This window comes from Telmatherina bonti (assembly GCF_933228915.1).
Source record: "Telmatherina bonti genome assembly, chromosome: 14".
Lineage (NCBI taxonomy): Eukaryota > Metazoa > Chordata > Actinopteri > Atheriniformes > Telmatherinidae > Telmatherina > Telmatherina bonti.
In genome coordinates, this window is record NC_136612.1 from 19,883,659 (window position 1) to 19,901,393 (window position 17,735).

At 39.5% G+C, this 17,735-nt stretch overlaps 1 protein-coding gene across 1 annotated transcript in view; it reads left to right on the top strand.

The window, feature by feature from the left end:
* The window catches only part of LOC306765162 (voltage-dependent T-type calcium channel subunit alpha-1I-like), a gene marked incomplete at its 5' end in the record, with an annotated part of 138,867 nt that overhangs the window by 68,041 nt on the left and 53,091 nt on the right, over positions 1-17,735 (top strand). The window contains 6 exons of the mRNA XM_079252531.1: positions 1,691-2,039; positions 3,364-3,456; positions 8,870-9,194; positions 9,293-9,681; positions 15,689-15,840; positions 16,084-16,269. Of these exons, the coding sequence (XP_079108657.1) occupies positions 1,691-2,039; positions 3,364-3,456; positions 8,870-9,194; positions 9,293-9,681; positions 15,689-15,840; positions 16,084-16,269 (1,494 nt within the window). The remainder of the gene's footprint in view (positions 1-1,690; positions 2,040-3,363; positions 3,457-8,869; positions 9,195-9,292; positions 9,682-15,688; positions 15,841-16,083; positions 16,270-17,735) is intronic.

Consider the following 17,735-nt stretch of genomic DNA (forward strand, 5'->3'; position numbering starts at 1 on the left):
GCTTCCCCCATCTTTACGCACATTTCTTTGGCACTGCACTTCTGTCATCAATGGGAAATTACTTTGTAAAGAAATTGGAAAAAGTAGCTGAGAAATTATCTTTACATTACTTTATCACTATCAAGTGTCTGGATAGGCTGCCTGCTGCATTATTAAAATTCTTTGTAAACACACAAATCAAAAGTGCTTATTTTAAAGTTACTGAGATTAGCATCCCCTGTTTATTAAGCCTATGTGAAATTTACATCAAACATACACTGTTGTGTCAAAGCAAAGCTACGATAATGTACAGTAGTTCAGCTACTGGAGGCAGATGCGTTATTTTGAGGTTGAATTACCTGTTTATATGTAAAGTACATGTATGAAACTCAGACTGATGAATCAAAGCAGACTCAAATTGAATGGAGGAAATACAGTCTTACCCTCATGCAAGCTTGACTAATGAACGAGTAGAAGAAATTCATATTTTTTAAGCACATATAGAATGAAAAAGGGATTATTTCAGATTTCTTTTTGGTTTTAGGAACGCTTCATCTAATAGCTGTAGACAGCACAAACAGGCAGTTGTGAGAGAAAAGCCAACTCAGCCATTTGTTGCCTCCATGCAAGGTCCTTCAACTGATTTTGGTGTCCGTAGAATAACAAAATAGAACACAGATGCTTTAGATCTCAGCGATCCCTTGAGATGCAAAACTCAACTCAACAAATAAGCAGTGCAAAAGAAACTTGAGTTCCTAAGTTCACACACTCAAACCAAAAGAAACAAAGCATTTCTAAACAAAGTGTCCTTTAAAACTAAAGACAGAGAGGCTATTTGACACTTACTTTTCATGTCTAAACTGACAAATAAAGGAATATATCTAGTTGATGGTGAAGTTTAATGTGCTGCTTGATATTTTTTCCTCTGGATACTTATTTTATAATGTTCCAAACAACACTAAACCGCATCCCCTCACCACAGCTGTCAACACACTTTTAGATCACTGCTCCTGCTCGAGGCAGTTTAAGCTGGTTTACTGACTGGTTGTGTCTAACACACATACTGTATATATCAGTTGCAGCTCTGCACTAATCTGACCCAAAGAGCCCATAAGCTGCAAGTTTTCTTTTTTTATTTGTGTGTATAATCATACTATATAAGATAGAGACCTGTAAAGGTATGGAGGAAATTGGTCCAAATGTAAATAAATGTTTTATATGCATATGTAGATCATATTATGTGTCCAACTTTTGAGAAAATCATGAAATAGAGTACCGGATGTATTCATTTTGTTTATGTTAAAGCAACAAATTGTATTTCAAGTTTGTGTTTTGAAAAAAAGGAGATGTTATGATAAAAAAAAAAATCACAAATTAGGAACTGTCCAAAGACTGGTTTTCTGCAGATGGGATATACTTACATTTATGAGGAAGAGTGGGATGGGAAGAGAGAGGTACTCACTGTACTTTCAGGATCATTTGCACTTATTTATTATTTATGGTACTTTCGAGAATATGCTTCAGTGAATGCAAATCTCATATCCATTTCTACCTCTTGGTTCCTTTTGACTTTTGCACTTTTCCTGAAATTTTCATAAAACCCTTAACGGGACTCATGGAATAGGAAAAAAATGCATTCATTTACAGTTTCATGTATTCAAATTTTGTTCATTACCAAGCTAATATTTTCTTTAATTCTCTTTTTTTCCAGCCCTTCAGGTATGGCGCTGCCAACTCCATACTACCAGCCAGAGGAAGATGATGAGCGCCCCTTCATCTGCTCTTTGGCCTCTGATAATGGCATCATGTCATGCTCTGATGTGCCAGCAAGGCGTGAAGGAGGACGCATTTGCTGTCTTGACAGAGAAGATGCCCTGCACAGACAGGCTCTGGGCCTGAGTCCTGAACCCCTGTCTAATGGCAGCGGCGCTGGGGAAGCAATTGGTCTTTGCATCAATTGGAACCAGTATTACACTCGGTGCCACACTGGGAATAGTAACCCTCACAAAGGAGCCATTAACTTTGACAACATTGTTTATGCCTGGATAGTCATTTTTCAGGTGTGTTCCATGTGAAGGCTGGTGAGATCAAATAAATATGTTTTCTTCTTTTCCGTTTGACAGTTGATGCCTTGCAGGAGCTTGACGTCATTACGCATTCTACTTTACTGCCGCCATTGTAAGCACCGAACACTGAGCCTCTGAGCGGAATGCGTGCTTTACTTGAGCTAAAGGTTGATGTAATGCAAGGCTCATAGATAATTCTCATTTTAATTCCTGAAAAAGAAAAAAAGAAAAAAGCTGTTTTTGGACGCGATCCTTATGGGGTCCCTACAGAGGTTTTCCAATAACTAACACCTACCACTGAGATTTTCCATGGCATCTACTTGATCCATAACCTGTCTTTATACACAGGACAAAGTACAAATCAAATCAAATCAAATCAAACTTTATTTCTTGAGCACTTTTCATGCTACGGGCAACACAAAGTGCTTTACAGGATAAAATCAAGTCATAAGGATTAAAACAAGCAGTGGAAAAAACAGGCATTTAAAAATAATAGACACAAGCTCTTTCCACATGCTCACCTACACACACAAGGACATAGAGCAAAGAACCCCCCCACACCCACACACACACACACACACACACACACACACACACACATTCCCCGAAAAACATCATTCCCTGAATACTGTCTCTTTAACTGAATTCTGGTTAATAAAACAACTAAAAACATTAAGTAAGTGATAAAAAATCTGACTTGGTGCTGATGTAAATACACACAGATGCTCATCACTATTTCCTGGCTGGCTGTGTCAGACCTGAAAATATGGCATCTCAAAGACAAGAAATGTTTGTTACTGTAGACTGATATCTAAGCTACGCTAACAGCTGCTATCTCTGTAGCAAGATCTTTATATTAAATGCTTATATGTGTTTGTTACACAAGGTCTTCAATTATATTCACTGTAATCATTTAAATTTATGAAATTTTATTCAAGACATCAAACCCAGTTAGCAATAGCTAAAGGGAAATCTCCTAACTTGCATTGAAACTCACCTGATACAAAATGACATGCAGCCAGCATCCAATTAGCCCATCTAATCAGTGAAAGCCATCTCTGATTAAGTTCTTTTACTTTTGGTAATCGATATAACTCCTTTCTTATTGTCACATCCAACTGCACAGCATAACAACGGCATTCCTGACAAACCGAATGAGTCTTTGTAACACCAGATACCAGTGCAGGTACGCAGTATGCTGGTAGCTAGAGTTAGAGAGCGGCAAAGCATGTCTGTGACGTCAGCTGCAATGTATCAATAGAAAAAAAGTTATATTTTATCATGCAATACGTTGATGAGTGTAATTTTTTTTCCATAGGTTATCACTCTGGAGGGCTGGGTTGAGATCATGTATTATGTGATGGATGCCCACTCCTTCTATAACTTCATCTACTTCATCTTACTCATCATTGTAAGTAACATTTATTAATCATAAGTTTTATCCCTTATGCCATATCCAGTATAAATGGATTTTAGCGGTCTCTTTCTGTTCATAAATTATAAGTGGTTATTCTCAAATGGTGAGTTGAAGTGCTGATGGATTTGTGAAAATCAATTGTACCATAAAAGACTGTCTGCAATCAATGTCTGAAGGAGGGAAGGATGGAGGTGTGTGTGTTACGTAAACTTGTTTGAAAAAAATAGAGAAAGGGGGACGGAATTGAATAGAAATGTCCAAAGAAAGAAAAGGTTGTTTTCACCATCTGTGCAACAGCTTTTAGTACTATGCCAGATGGCATCACTATGAGGATTGTTTTATTCTGCATTCCCATGCAATCGGCTCACTTTAGAACTAAATTCTGTCCCCTTGTGTAGCAACAGAACTACAATAAAAGTCCCAGATGTTGCTCTTTCCTAGCAGAAGTTTTCTGTGTAAAGCTCGAAAATGAGTGAGAAAATACAAGAGTAGAGAAAATATGAGGAGGGTTATAAAAGGCTGGGAAGGAATGACAAATGGGGGTAATTGAATCAAGAGTGAGGTAAGACTTTATCTTAAAGTAAGTCCTTCTACAGACTGCCTTGCATACCCAGAGTTTTTAAATTTCACGTGTTTTTTGGTCTCTGGACACAATAATCTGTAGATTCCTTCCTGGCAACTGTTCAAGACTATTAATGTAACTCAACCATTTAAAAAGTATTAATGCATAAATGGAAGTGTTTGCTCAAATGATTTGTGGGACCTCTAACTAACAGACTGATAGTATCTTCTGGATACGTTGTATCTTGGACTACATTTCCAATCAGCTCAAACACACTCAAAAGTGTGTTTTGTGAAAACACAAAACACAGTACATGGAATATCTGCATTACTGAACAAACAGCTTGTGAGCAACAAAGGTTAGCTAAGCAAGCAATGTAGCTCTTATGATTAAATACCAGCTATTGAATTAGCAAGTAGCAGCAAAAAAACATTTAGCCTAGTCGCGCAGTTAATGTCTCAGCAGTGTGAACATACACTCAAGCTTAAAACACTCAACAGCTTAATGTTACAAGATAAACAAAGAAAGAATAGCTTAAACTGAAGAGCTGACAGCTACATGTGTTCACACAACAGGAACTGGTGACTGCATGACACATCCTCTTCCTGTTCCCCAGCATGCATTGCTCTGGAATGAATAAACAACACATTACTTAGGACATAACCATAGACCGTATATGAAAGATGGACGGAGCCCACGCGGGTAAAAAGTGAAGCCTATGTGGAAGTGCATAAAATTTAAGTTCCCCCTTCATCCACAAGGGGCTGGCTCCAAAACAGAGCAAATCCCCATAGACTCCCATGTTAAAAAGACCAACTTCACAGCAGAAATAAACATGTTTACAGCCTGGTTCAAAATCCATTTTCAGTTAATAGGTCGAGTTTACCTTCATGACAACTGTGGGGGGAGTGAATTTTTTTTTCTAACTCGCCTGTTTAAAATAATTTAATCCCGAAATTCGGCATATTTAGGGGTGTGTCCTTTTGATTGACTGGTACCACTCTCCTGCTTTAAGTAAGAAGAACATAAAACAATCGCGGTTTTAGACGGTTAACAACGTGGCTTAGATTTAGCCCGCTTTCCTCTGTTAGCTGATTAACTCCTGTTATCTCCGGGTTAGCTCAGTTAGCTCTTAGCTACAGAAAGCTTGGAGTTCGCTTGATGTCAATTATCCACCATGACGCTCATGGCTGCCCTCTCAGCTCCACCTCTTTGCCCATATTTGTATTTTCCGGGTGAGACGACGCGCATGCATCTGCCAAGACGGCGATGGTGGGAACCGCTCACCAAGCTTCAATTCAGCTCTTCAGAAACCTATGGGTGACGTCACAGAGGCTACATCCATCTCTATATACAGTCTATGGACATAACACCTTGCATGTCGCTTTTAGATTCAAGTAGCCAAGTTGACCACTGCTAAAAGACCATATCCTCCTGTTTTGCTTCATTTTTATTCCTAATCTTATTCAAACTGGTGAATCTCTGAAGTCATTTAGTTTCTAGATCCAGGATTATTTTTTAGTAGTCTTGACTGAGGTTCATAGTGTGAGTGTGAATATATTAGTGAAGCGATTATTGGTATCAGCAGTGCTGCTTTAAGTTTAATTGGCTCTTCGGCACATCTGACCTGAGCTTGGCACTGCCAGTGGAAGTACCTTTGCAGACACGGCGCAAATTAAACTGTAATAGCTCATGCCTGATTTATGTCACTGCACAAAGCACAGTCTTATGTAGACTGTACCACCTGCGATCCAACAGATGATCCCATCCACATCCTGCTTTCCTGTTCAGGACATCAGACAGAGTTCAGTGACTCTGTAACTTAACAGCAAGGCATTCAGTAGCTACCTATCAGGAATCCTAAGGGTTGCCCAAGAAGCATTTAGGAGTTACTTGCCCCTATGAGTCTCTTCGGTGTTGTAGGCTCACCTTAAGTGCTTTCATTAATTATTCTTTAGTAAACCTTTCACTTCATATCTTTAACTTGTCAAACTCTTTCTTTCCATCTGATGACGTTATTAAGCTGCAGTAATGTGTGCTTTAGAGGTTGTCGACTAAGCCTGTGTGTTCTTAGTTAGAAGTCTGACCTCCACAGCATCAGATGTAGTTTCATCTCAGTCTGCTTTATACTTGATACACTGATGAGTGTGCACCCTAAGTGTTTCTGCTGGTGTCACAATGAAGAGCCTGACTAAATGGAAGTAAGTATCTAAGAGCTAAGTGCTACCAAGAGGGCAATTATCAGGAAGTTCTGTGTGTCGGTGTATGTTTCTGGAAAGTAAAGAATATCTACATCATATTCATAAATACATGTGACAGCTGTAATATTGAAGCCTGTACGTGCAATCAACTGTAAGCTGGGCTCGCCATTTCAATTTGTGAATGTGTGGTCACACATGCTTGAAAATGTGTCTGTATGTGTTTGCATGCATACATAATGCAGCGATCATCTGAATGCATGATATTGGACTGCCCTCCCTTATTATGCGCGAAGCTGTCGACTGATCAGAATCACAGAATAGACACTCACACAGATGCAAGCCTGGAGGGAAATCAAAGCCTCCCACACCTGCAGACCTGCTTTGACCCACAGGCCACAGATGGGCACTTCCACTCTTGTCCCCCACCTTCCCGCAGTAAATATCTTTGGGTTACCTCGTTTCATTTCTCATGGCGTGACTGCTCTCTCCTTCACCTTCCCACAAATCTTTGATCACTATGGATGAAAGACTAAAGATAGAAGGCCACTGGGTTTGAATTTTGTATCTGTGCATTTTTTATGCATATTCCTTTCCCCAAATGTTTTGGTCTCGTTGATGAGTGTGCATATATCAGCGTGTTTTCAGCATGCATATATACATAATGTGAAAGCAAAGGGGCAGAAACTGATTCAGTTTTGTTAGAAATGTACTGAGACGCTGCTAAAGGCTGCTCCCTCCATCCAGCAGCCTGGTTTTATGGGTTGTTCAGCATTACCCGGTATTGATCTAATCATTGTTCTGTAACTCGCCCAGAGTACTCCAATAAAAGCTTTTTCAGCAGTCCTGTAGTGATTCCCATTACTGCCACTTATAGGGTCAGCTAATGTGTACTGTTCGCAATGCTGCCAATCTCCTGTTGGCAACGTTTCCTCCAAACTTTTCTTCAGTTCTTGATGAGAAACCTGTTTTTCTTCTATGAAATAGATAAAAAAAAATAAAAAAAATAGATACTAAAAACTAAAAAAAAATATTTGCTGAAAAAAGCAAATTGTTATCTAGTTATTAGTTATCTTTGTTATTTGTTTAATGCGGTTATTATATCTGGTGAGGAAATTATACCCAAGGAGCACTTTCATGTTCATTTTGCTGTCTTTTTTTCTGTTGGACACTGATGCTAATTACTGCAATGAAATAACACCTCATTTGCTAATCTGAGTCTAACAAAAGAGAAAGAAAAGTCAATTGAGAAACCAAGTCTTGTAGTGGTACATGTTACTTCAATTACCTGGTAAATATAGAAGCATCTTCAGGTGGAATATTAAAAGACTACAGCCAAAAAGCCCACTTCTTTAGCATCTGTGCACATAAAACTTTAGTTTTTAACCCATTAATACAAATGTCTTGTCCTTTAAGTTGCTTTTTAAGGACCAGTTGACATCACAAACTAATCCAGTTTGTGCCCTTTCATGTTGGTTTTCAGCACTGAAAGTAGACATATTTAAAAAGTGAAAGGTTTCCTTAGTGAAGCATTGTCAAAGTAGCAAGCATATCTTGTTTAATGCTACACTTTACTGTCACATGATATAAAAGCAGCAGGCGTCAGGAGGTTTAAGGAAAAATGTTCAAACGCATCAATAAATTGCACTGTTATACTGTCTCCTCTCAGTATGCAGGCTTTGTTGCGCAGGATGTAGGACACACAGAAGGAAGACAACCTTCACCCCAAAGGATGTCTAGCCCCTCATTGCTGAACAAGCTCTTAAATTTTAATAATTCACTATATAATACTGTATATACTACAGTATCTAATGCTGTATGTTCCACTGTGTATATGTTCATCTTCTGTCTATTGACTTAGGTTTAAATGTAATTAGTTAATTAAATTTGCTTAAGTTACTTCTATACCCCACCTTTTAAAGTGTCCATTGGGGACAGATAAAGTGAATTAAAGTGAACCATAAAACAGGTTTATCATTCAGCACTCCTGGAGACATCTAACAGAGAGTTTATCGTTAATTATAACAGAGTACCATTGATTTGGACACTCTACTGTCCATATTTTATTAACTTTTGACTCTTGCCAGTGAATAAAACAAAAAAAGAAAAGAAAGGAAAAAGTCTGTGAGCTGAACCCTTGCCTTAGGCATGTGTTGGCTCTGTCTGTCTGCTGCAGTCAGCCTTGGTTTGGTGGGAGGCCAGCCCTCTGAAAACCTTTATCATGTCTGCAACATTTCTACAGGGGGATTAGCACACATTACTGAAATGAGCAAGTGTGTGAGCTCATTGTGCAAACAAGTGTGTTTTTACCATTGGAACATTGTAGTTCTTTACATATTTCATGTTTCTTAAAGCGAGCAACATCTGCTTTAGCCACAGGCTGATTATTCAAATAAGGCGGTTTACTTACGATTTTTTTCCCTCCATTTTTTCAGCTTCTTGTTTGAATTTATAAAATTGTGTTGTTTTGTGTATTTAGGACTTCTAAGTACCCAGTCTTTGTGTGTGTGTGTGTGTGTGTGTGTGTGTGTGTGTGTGTGTGTAAGGCTAGATATGATCTCACACTGTCTGTATCTTTCATTAATCTTTCCTCTTCCATGATGCTCCACTACTATACGGGTTCTAACTTCTTGTTTTTCTCGTCTAGATTGGTTCATTCTTCATGATCAACCTGTGCCTGGTCGTTATCGCCACCCAGTTCTCAGAAACAAAACAGCGAGAACACCAGCTGATGCAGGAACAAAGGGCCCAGTGCCTGTCATCTTCCACCCTGGCTAGCATGACTGAGCCAGGCGACTGCTACGAGGAGATCTTCCAGCTGGTCTGCCACGTCCTCCGCAAGGCTAAGAGGAGATCTGCAGCTCTCTACTACACACTGAGGGGCAAGCCCCCTCCAGCTGGTGGAGGCAGGGGAAACAGACGAGGTGGAGGGAATGTGAACGGAGACCGGCATCATTTGAGACACTCGAGATGTGAGTTAGAGTCTCACAGAAACTGTTTGCAGCATATCTCTTATGAATACAAACAAAAGCTAAAAGCAACATATTTTGTTGTCATTATATCCCTGTAGCACCCAAATGTCCACACCACAGCAAGCAGGAGCATGGCTCCCAGGCACCAGCCAACTCCATCAGCATGTCTGTCCCACAGAATCCTGACGACTGCCCTATATGTGCATTATCGCTGAAGGAAGGCGCGATGGCTGTGGGCGATTCAGCCAATGGCGACGACAATGAGGACGATGCAGTCAAGGAAACAGACAAAGACGAGAACCCCTTAGACGAGAAGGGAGGTGAAGAGAGAAAACCAAAGAGGACATGCTTTGGATGTTGTAAAGCGCTTTGGAAGAGCATGAGGAGAAAGCTGTGGGGCATTGTGGAGAGCAAGTACTTCAGCAGGGGCATTATGATCGCTATCCTCATTAACACCATCAGTATGGGCATTGAGCATCATAACCAGGTAAGATGATCAACATCGTCAGTGTGAGGACTTTAGTCGTCACAATTTGTTTGTGCTCATTTTATACTTGCTCACATTTAAGTGCCTTACTGTTGTCACACCTGTTTGTTCCACATCAGTGTAACACTTGTCAGTTTAATCTGTTTTAGGAGTCTTGGTTTCAGCAGTGGCACACAATGTGAGGCAATTAACACAGGGCTAATTACCATATCGATACGGACGTACAGCATTTAAGCTCTTTTTAATCTTGTGGCAGTTTCTATTCAAGAATACATTTGCAGTGTAGAAATATTACAGAATAAGTTGGCAACTTTCATAAAGGGATAAATAATGTATCGGGGAGACAGTTTACATGAGTGTATGTTGTACTGTGTTTGGCAGTTTTATAGTACAGAATGTTGCATTAATTTGCTTTCACTGATGTGAGCAATGACACAATATTTCTTTCCATATTTAGTTGCATTAGTCTTTCCGCATAATCTTGTGTTGATGATGGAAGTTAGTCTGTTGCATAAGGTTGTTTTAACCACACTAAAGACTCTTAAAGTGGGAAAGGTCTAAATCTGTGAATAATGTGTGATGATGCATTTTTTTATGCTGTCTGAACCACTTGAACACAATGAATTCAAGCACGGTGTTTTTTTGGAATATGCTTGTGGCAGCAGGAGCAAAGAAAAAAAAATCTGATCATTAAATATATTCAAGCTTTCAATATATTCATTTTACCTTATTTTTACCCACATAAAGTTACTAAACCAAGACCTGATTAACAGAAGCAACCCCAAAACTTCCCCAAGGCATGGTGGATGCAAATCTTCATCTACTGCTCTTCTTACTTTAATGCACCCACCTCTCTGAAGCAGAGTGAACCTGGCAAAGTAGACATTTGAATGTGTTTCTTTTGCTTCAGAGACCAGTTTTTTATGCTTTTATGATTTTATTCCAACCACATTGCTTCCTCCTTTGTGATGCTTTACTGCTGTTCCTCTGGGTTTGTGTGTTTGGCATGTATTTGACAGGATAACATGTTTGGCTTTGACCTAAATGTAGACGGACTTTTAGCAATCCACTGAGTTGTTTTGTTTGACTGATGCAAAACAATAATTGAACCTTGGAAATGGTCAGATCTTTTTTACAACCATACATACAATGTGTTGGAGGAATAATTGGCTACTTACTTATTTTCAGTTGAAACATCATAATTACCGCTGATACCAATGGCAGCTCTTATCTGTTTGCTTAGTTTAATCAGGATAAATCTAAATCATGACTTTCTATTGTGAATTGGCAGGCAACATATTTGCTTTATAGTTTATGCTTGGTCTCTTCAGACCTTTTGATAAATGCTACAACCTGGTGATCTTAGTGTTGGGTTATGTGAAACCATGAAAGACATCCTCTGCTGTACCAGTCAGGCACCACTTCAGTACTTTAACTTAAAGTATTAGATCACTAAAAATGTGTACATTAAAACTTTATTTTGTATCCATAAACGTCTTCTTTTTCTGCCTTGTGCATCAACGATTGCATCGGCAGACTTAGCAGATTAAGACGTAAATATAAATGTAGGAGTTTGCAAATGATTTACTCCAGTTTTCAGAACTGGAAGGTTTTTTTCAATACTTCTGGCTTTGCATTGCATATTCATTTAAATGTCCATTTGTTAAAGGAGAAAAAAACCTGGATATTTGTGTTCAATTAGCTTTTTTTATTCTTAGAAAATTTAAGTTTCACAGTTCCAGCTTGACGTTCCAAACGCAGCTATTTCAGCTTTTCCTTTTTACAAGGAGCTTTACTGCAAGCTGGGATTTAGACATTAAAGCAAACTCCAGTTGATTAAAGTCAAACACTTCGAACAGCTCGCCTTTCTTTACCTGGCGTAAATACTCTTACGCAGCCTCAGTGTTCAGTTTTTTAACCTTTTTTGTTTGGAGTTCTTTGGGTCTGCCTTTTATTCATGACATCATCATTATTTATTTGTGCTTTTATTCCAAAAGCCGGGAGCCAGCAGAAGTAGTGATTGTTTTGGAGCGTTGCCTTCAATTATTTATACTGGCATACAGTACTATGGTGTCAACAGTGTGTTGGCGTAATCATTTCACACTCCCCTTTCCCTCCAACAAATCAACAAAAAGAAATATGATAATGGCAGATGACATTCAGACAGATGAGTGTGGGAGTGGAGCGTCACTGCAGTACAGTTTCCTGACAGAGGTATAAACACTGAGCCTAGCGGCAGACAACACCGGCCTGGCTCTTAACATTGGCCAGGATCCTCACAAGCAGACGGGGCAGGTGTCTGAAAAAGAGAGCGGAAGATGCCTGCCAAGAATGCACATGCACGTACGAACACACTTTTATAATTTTATTGTTGCTCAGTATATGTGCGCACAAATAAACCATCTCTTAGCTCGCACACATACCCCAACAGAAACACATGCAGGCACACACACAATCTGTTACATAAGATAGATCTTTCTTTTCCCCCCACTTCATTTGCCTCTCTTATATTGTGCCATTCTTTTCTCTTCTTTTTTCCAGCTTCCTTCCTTTCTAATTCTATTTCTGCCTGTCTCCCCACATTTTCTCCATAAATCCCCCTGTGCACCTTTCTTTTGCACGCTCCCTGACTTTTTCCTTTGTTCCTTGATGCCTTCCTTCCTCCCATCCTGCCTCACCCCAAGTGTCTCATCTACTCCCTGACTCTTTTTTACCTCCCTGTGTTTCACCCTCCACCTCCCCGCTTCTCCCCCTTCTCATCTACCCACGCACTCTGACAGCGTACGGAGTAGTTGCTTTCTCTCATCTCTGAAGACTCTAAAAATAAACGAGGGGTTGTTGGGGTTGGGGGAAGAAGGAGAGGGGAGCAGAGGGGGAGCTGGGTGGCGGGAAGTGGGAGACGGTAGTTACACAGCAGTTTTCAGCTCAATTCTCTGCGTGATTCTGTGTGCAAGCGGTTGTGTGCAATTCAAAGTGGGCATGTATGCAGAAACACACACTGGCATTTGCATGCATACACACACGCACGTGGGCTTTATTTGCATGCCTTCTGGGTTTTTTACCCTCTGGAGTTTCTGCAAGCTGACATGAAGTCGTTGATGGAATTGTGCGATTTTGATTTACTGGAGTTAAGCCGCAACTTATTGTGAAGCAGGTTCTTTGATACCCTAAACATTTTAAACATCTGGATCGGCTTATTTAAATAGATATGTGCATTGAAAAACGTTTGAAGTTCTGTTCAGGTATGCTGTTTGAGAAAAATATGCCACTGGTGAAAACATCAGTGTACACTATCGGATAATAGCCAATTAAATCATGCGAAAGTAGTTGTTAGCACTGGACCCTGACAGCAAGAAGGTTGTTGGTTCGAGCCTGAGCTGGAGGTGAGGTTCAAACAGTGGCCTGTCTGTGTGGAGTTTGCATGTTCTCCACATGTATGCGTGGGCTCTCTCAGAGTACTCCGGCTTCCTCACACCATCCAAAGAAATGCATCTTAGGTTGATTGATTAGTCAAAATTGTCCCTAAGAATGGTATGAATGGTGATTTGTCTCTCTGTGTTGGTCCTGTGATGGACTGGTGACCTGTCCAGAGTGTACGCTGCCTCTCACCCAATAATTACTGGGATAGGCTCCAGCTCCCTGCAGCCCTTGATTGGACCAAGCGGTTAAGAAAATGGATGGATGGATGGATGGATAGATGGATGCCTTTTAGGTTTTATATTATTTAACAGAATCACAATTGTTATAACTGTTTTGATAAATCACGTAAATCTGAAAATACATTTAACGTGAATCAGAGTATGAAAGTTACCAAAGTTTAAACTAACAATGAATGAACTTAACTTCATGTACACAGAATATTTAGTAATAGAAGGAAAGTATCTTCTGAGTTACGATGCCTAACAAGTTATTATCTGCTTCAACACATCCTCCATTGCAAAGCACCATTTTAGATGCATGTGCTCATCTGCTTTAAATTGTCATGAATCCAGCAACACACAGCTTTCATGATGTCAGAGTTATTTGTCAGAAAGATCAGTTTTATGCTGATAAGTCATCGCTACGGTTACTGGTCTGCTAGGTGGATTTTAGGCCTGGAAACTAAATGGATTTTATCAGCTGACTGAATTTATGGTTTAAAGCCTATTTATTATGAAGGTTTCTTTCTACTGGGCTCCCACCACAGCTGTATCTTTCATCAACCTAAATGTTCAGTTTGATCATATATAAAGTGACATCATGTATGCTACATCCACTTGATGTTAAAAAGTAGAATCAGAAATAGACACTATTTTTTTCTTAGAGTGAGCTCAATGTTGAATTCGCAAATACTGTGTACAAATTTCATGTGCATTTGGAAGTTAGATCTTTTTTAAATGAATTGCTTCTTCATTTGTCTTTTTTATGATGGATAAAAGAAATTAATTTGAATCAAACCTGGTGAAGAAAATACTTAATGCTTTGAATGCAAACAACTCAAATTTAGCTGTACCTTTAAACTACAATAAAATTGGAATCTACTGATTTAAGTCCATTGTTAATGAAGTTCTTTTTTTTTTCCTGTTGAGGAAGCTTTATGTTCATATCAAGGAATTTTCAGACCGACTACAAAGAACAATAAGCCGAAGATTCTTCCATTGTTGGACTAAACATGAAATATTCAGGAGCAGGACAGTACAGGTGGAAAGTAGCAGGGGGAGAACATGGTGTGTGAGTATGAGGAGAACATGGTTAAGGGGATGAAGGGTAATGGGGCAAGTAGAAAGAAAGAACAGAGGAGGGTGAAAGCTAGAGGAGGGTGTAATGATGGTATTTTGTCTGAGTTAAACTGTGGTGTCAAGGGCCGTGATGGTTCTGTCAATAGCAATAAATCTCATATCCTGTGTTTGCGCTAACAATGAGTGAGGGAGTGCTCTTTTTCTAACTTTAGCTATTTAAGTAATGAATCGTATGATTGTCCTTGTTACCAATTCTCAATAGATATAATTTTTTAAATGAAAACATTTTACATAAATTCACATAATGAGGTTAAGATTAATTTAATAATGCCTTCCTCCACTACAATCCTCTCACCTTGAAGAGTTCTTTTCCCCTTTTCCTCCTTGATTCTAAACAGCCATAATTTCATCATCCACATCATTCACTGTCTTTGGATCTTTTACCTCTCCTCCATCCACCTTTTTCCTCTCCCCCTCTCCTTCCTCTGATCGACAGGAGGATATTGATTGGAAAGAGATGGATCTGCCTGATAGTGAGGCTCAGTGAAAGAAAGAAAAAGGGATGGAGAACTATGGGAATGGAGATAGATTTGGAGCAAAAGTGGATTAGAGGAGGGGAAGGATGTGAAGATGTGTGTGTTTATTGTTTTTGTGTGTTTTGTTTTCTTTTTTTTCCTGATCATGCTTTGCTAAGTTTGGCAGGGCTAGCTGGCTATAACTGCACTGGCTTTGAAACTCAAATTCACAGGGGGTAACCGCGAAAGCGTCTGATCCATATTGTGCACCGCCACAGATTCAGTCATACACAAAGCACTCTTGAATAAACTTTAAGCTTAGTGTTCTTGTGCACAGTATGTATATATATATATATATATTTCAGCTCTTTGCATTGAGCTTGTGTTGAACACCATATGCAGTACAAATAATTGCTTATTTAGCTGACTTAAGCTTCTACTTTTACACTTTGTTTAGGCTAGTTTTTATTCTGTTTGACGCTTATCTCTAGAGACAAGGTGTCTGTGTTTATTGTGTCTGCAGAGTAGAGGTGAATTGTCTTTTGTAGTGATTGACAGTTTGAGCAGTGGTCTGTTAGCTAAGCTGGAGAAATGCAGAAAAAAATATGCATACAACTTTGTTTTGTTTCTTTTCCTTTTTTCCAGCAATGGCAACTGTTAACATGGTGTTTTCTATTTGAAGACACAGCTTTGCTTTCTGCTTGAAATACTTGCAACTTAAATCCTTTTTAGCTTTATACAAACTGACTCCATCCAAAAATCTTTTTTTTTTAGCCTGAGGAGCTGACCAATGTCCTGGAGATCTGCAACATTGTTTTCACGAGTATGTTCACGCTGGAGATGATCCTAAAGCTCACGGCTTTTGGCTTCTTTGAGTACTTGAGGAATCCGTATAACATCTTTGATGGAATCATTGTCATCATCAGGTCAGTAATCTGGGAAATGAGCTCAATGTTTCTTTTGTCACTGTTTTTTTCAGTATCCTTTACATGCAAACGCAGATTATTGTGATGGTTTTTCGAATCGCTTCTCAATATTTTGTCCTTTCTTCTGATTCACATTCTTTCAACCACCTTGATGTATGTTTAACCTTCCCACATCCACCATTTATGAGCAATCACACCCCATTTTCTATGCTGTCTTTATTCACACTGCAACACACACCCCAGTGTGTGTGAGATCATCGGCCAGGCAGACGGTGGTCTATCAGTGCTGAGGACATTCAGGCTGTTGAGGGTCATTAAGCTGGTGAGGTTCATGCCTGCACTGAGGCGGCAGCTTGTGGTGCTGATGAAGACGATGGACAATGTGGCCACCTTCTGCATGCTGCTCATGCTCTTCATCTTCATCTTCAGGTAAGGATTTTGTGCAGAAAGTGGACGATAGAAAGTCAGTTAGCAAGTCAGCTGGCTATACAGTTTAATGAATGCCAAACGATATTTTTACATTCTACATTTTACAGACTTTTAGCCAAGGCTTTTCTGCAAAGCGACTTACATCTAAGAGTGAGAACAACACAAGCAATAATTCTGTAACAGCTGTAATGTAAATGTCCCCTGGGTCTACTTCCACACTGAATAAGAAGCTTTCACTGAGTATCAGTTTGGTGTGTTTGGCAAAACTGAGCTCATAAAAGAGGATGATTAAGACAAAAAGCTCTTTGCACACGAAGAACTGAGGAGACCAAAGATTAGACTGTACTTAATCTACGACACGTTCTCTTTGACTCGCGCTAACAGCTGAACTGTAAACAGTTCTGCTGGAAACTTTACACCATTAAGCTTGTTACTTTCTCAACAAGAAGCAACGGCTTTGTACTTGTCTCAGAGGCTGCAAAAAGAAAAAAAAATAAATAAATAAAGATTTTTTTTCTTCTCTCCAGTCACTTCATAGTCCACTTGGAGCTTCATCAGTGAATCATTGTGAGGAGATGTCTGTGTTTTTATGTATAGTGAAGAATTTGACCAAGTCATTAAAACTATCCGTTCAACCTCACATCAGTAAAAATGCAAAAGTGACAACCTTTAAATGTCTGTCTTATAACACAATCGTTCTCAGAGCCTCACAGGAAGAAAGTTCTGCTCGTCCAAGACGTCGAGAACAAGCTGCAAAATGTCTCCAGCTGTGCCTGCAAGAACAGCAAGAAGCAATGCTGGAGACATTTTGTAGCTTGTTCTCGACGCCTTGGACGAAGAACTTTCTTCCTGCGAGGCTCTGAGAACGATGCTTTAGCTTGTTGTGGACTATGTAACAAGCTTGTTGTATATATGTAACATGCAAGGATGAGAATAGTCCAAAGGCAGAGGTAAAAGAAGAGAAACACACCAAGAGAGTACATCAAACTTGTGGATACATAAATTCTTTATCAACACAGCTGAGTCTGGAAATAAGAAAAAAATAAACAACAGGCACACAAAACAGACGAAAAAGAAAGACCAACAAACACAAATGAATGTCATTCTGTTTGTGGCAACCTTGTCAAACAAACTGTAGGAGTATCTTCTAAAAACACAGCCTCCTTATGCACTTTAACCCGACAACACCCATCAGATAGAAACAGGTTCACCCAAACTTCGCCAGAAAACAAACTGAGACACATTTTATATGCAGTCCAGAGAAGCAAAGTGCCCAGACCTGATGCTGGGAAAACTAAACAAGAGATGGCAAAACACAGGAGAGCCAGCTCTTCAGGCCAAGACTTGTCATTCAGCTTCCTCTCTTCAGTGAAAGGGAGGAACAGGAGACGCTTTCTAACACAGTATTCTGGACTGGGAAGACACTTGGTTTAAAGCAATCTATGACCGCGTTTACTCTGGAGTTT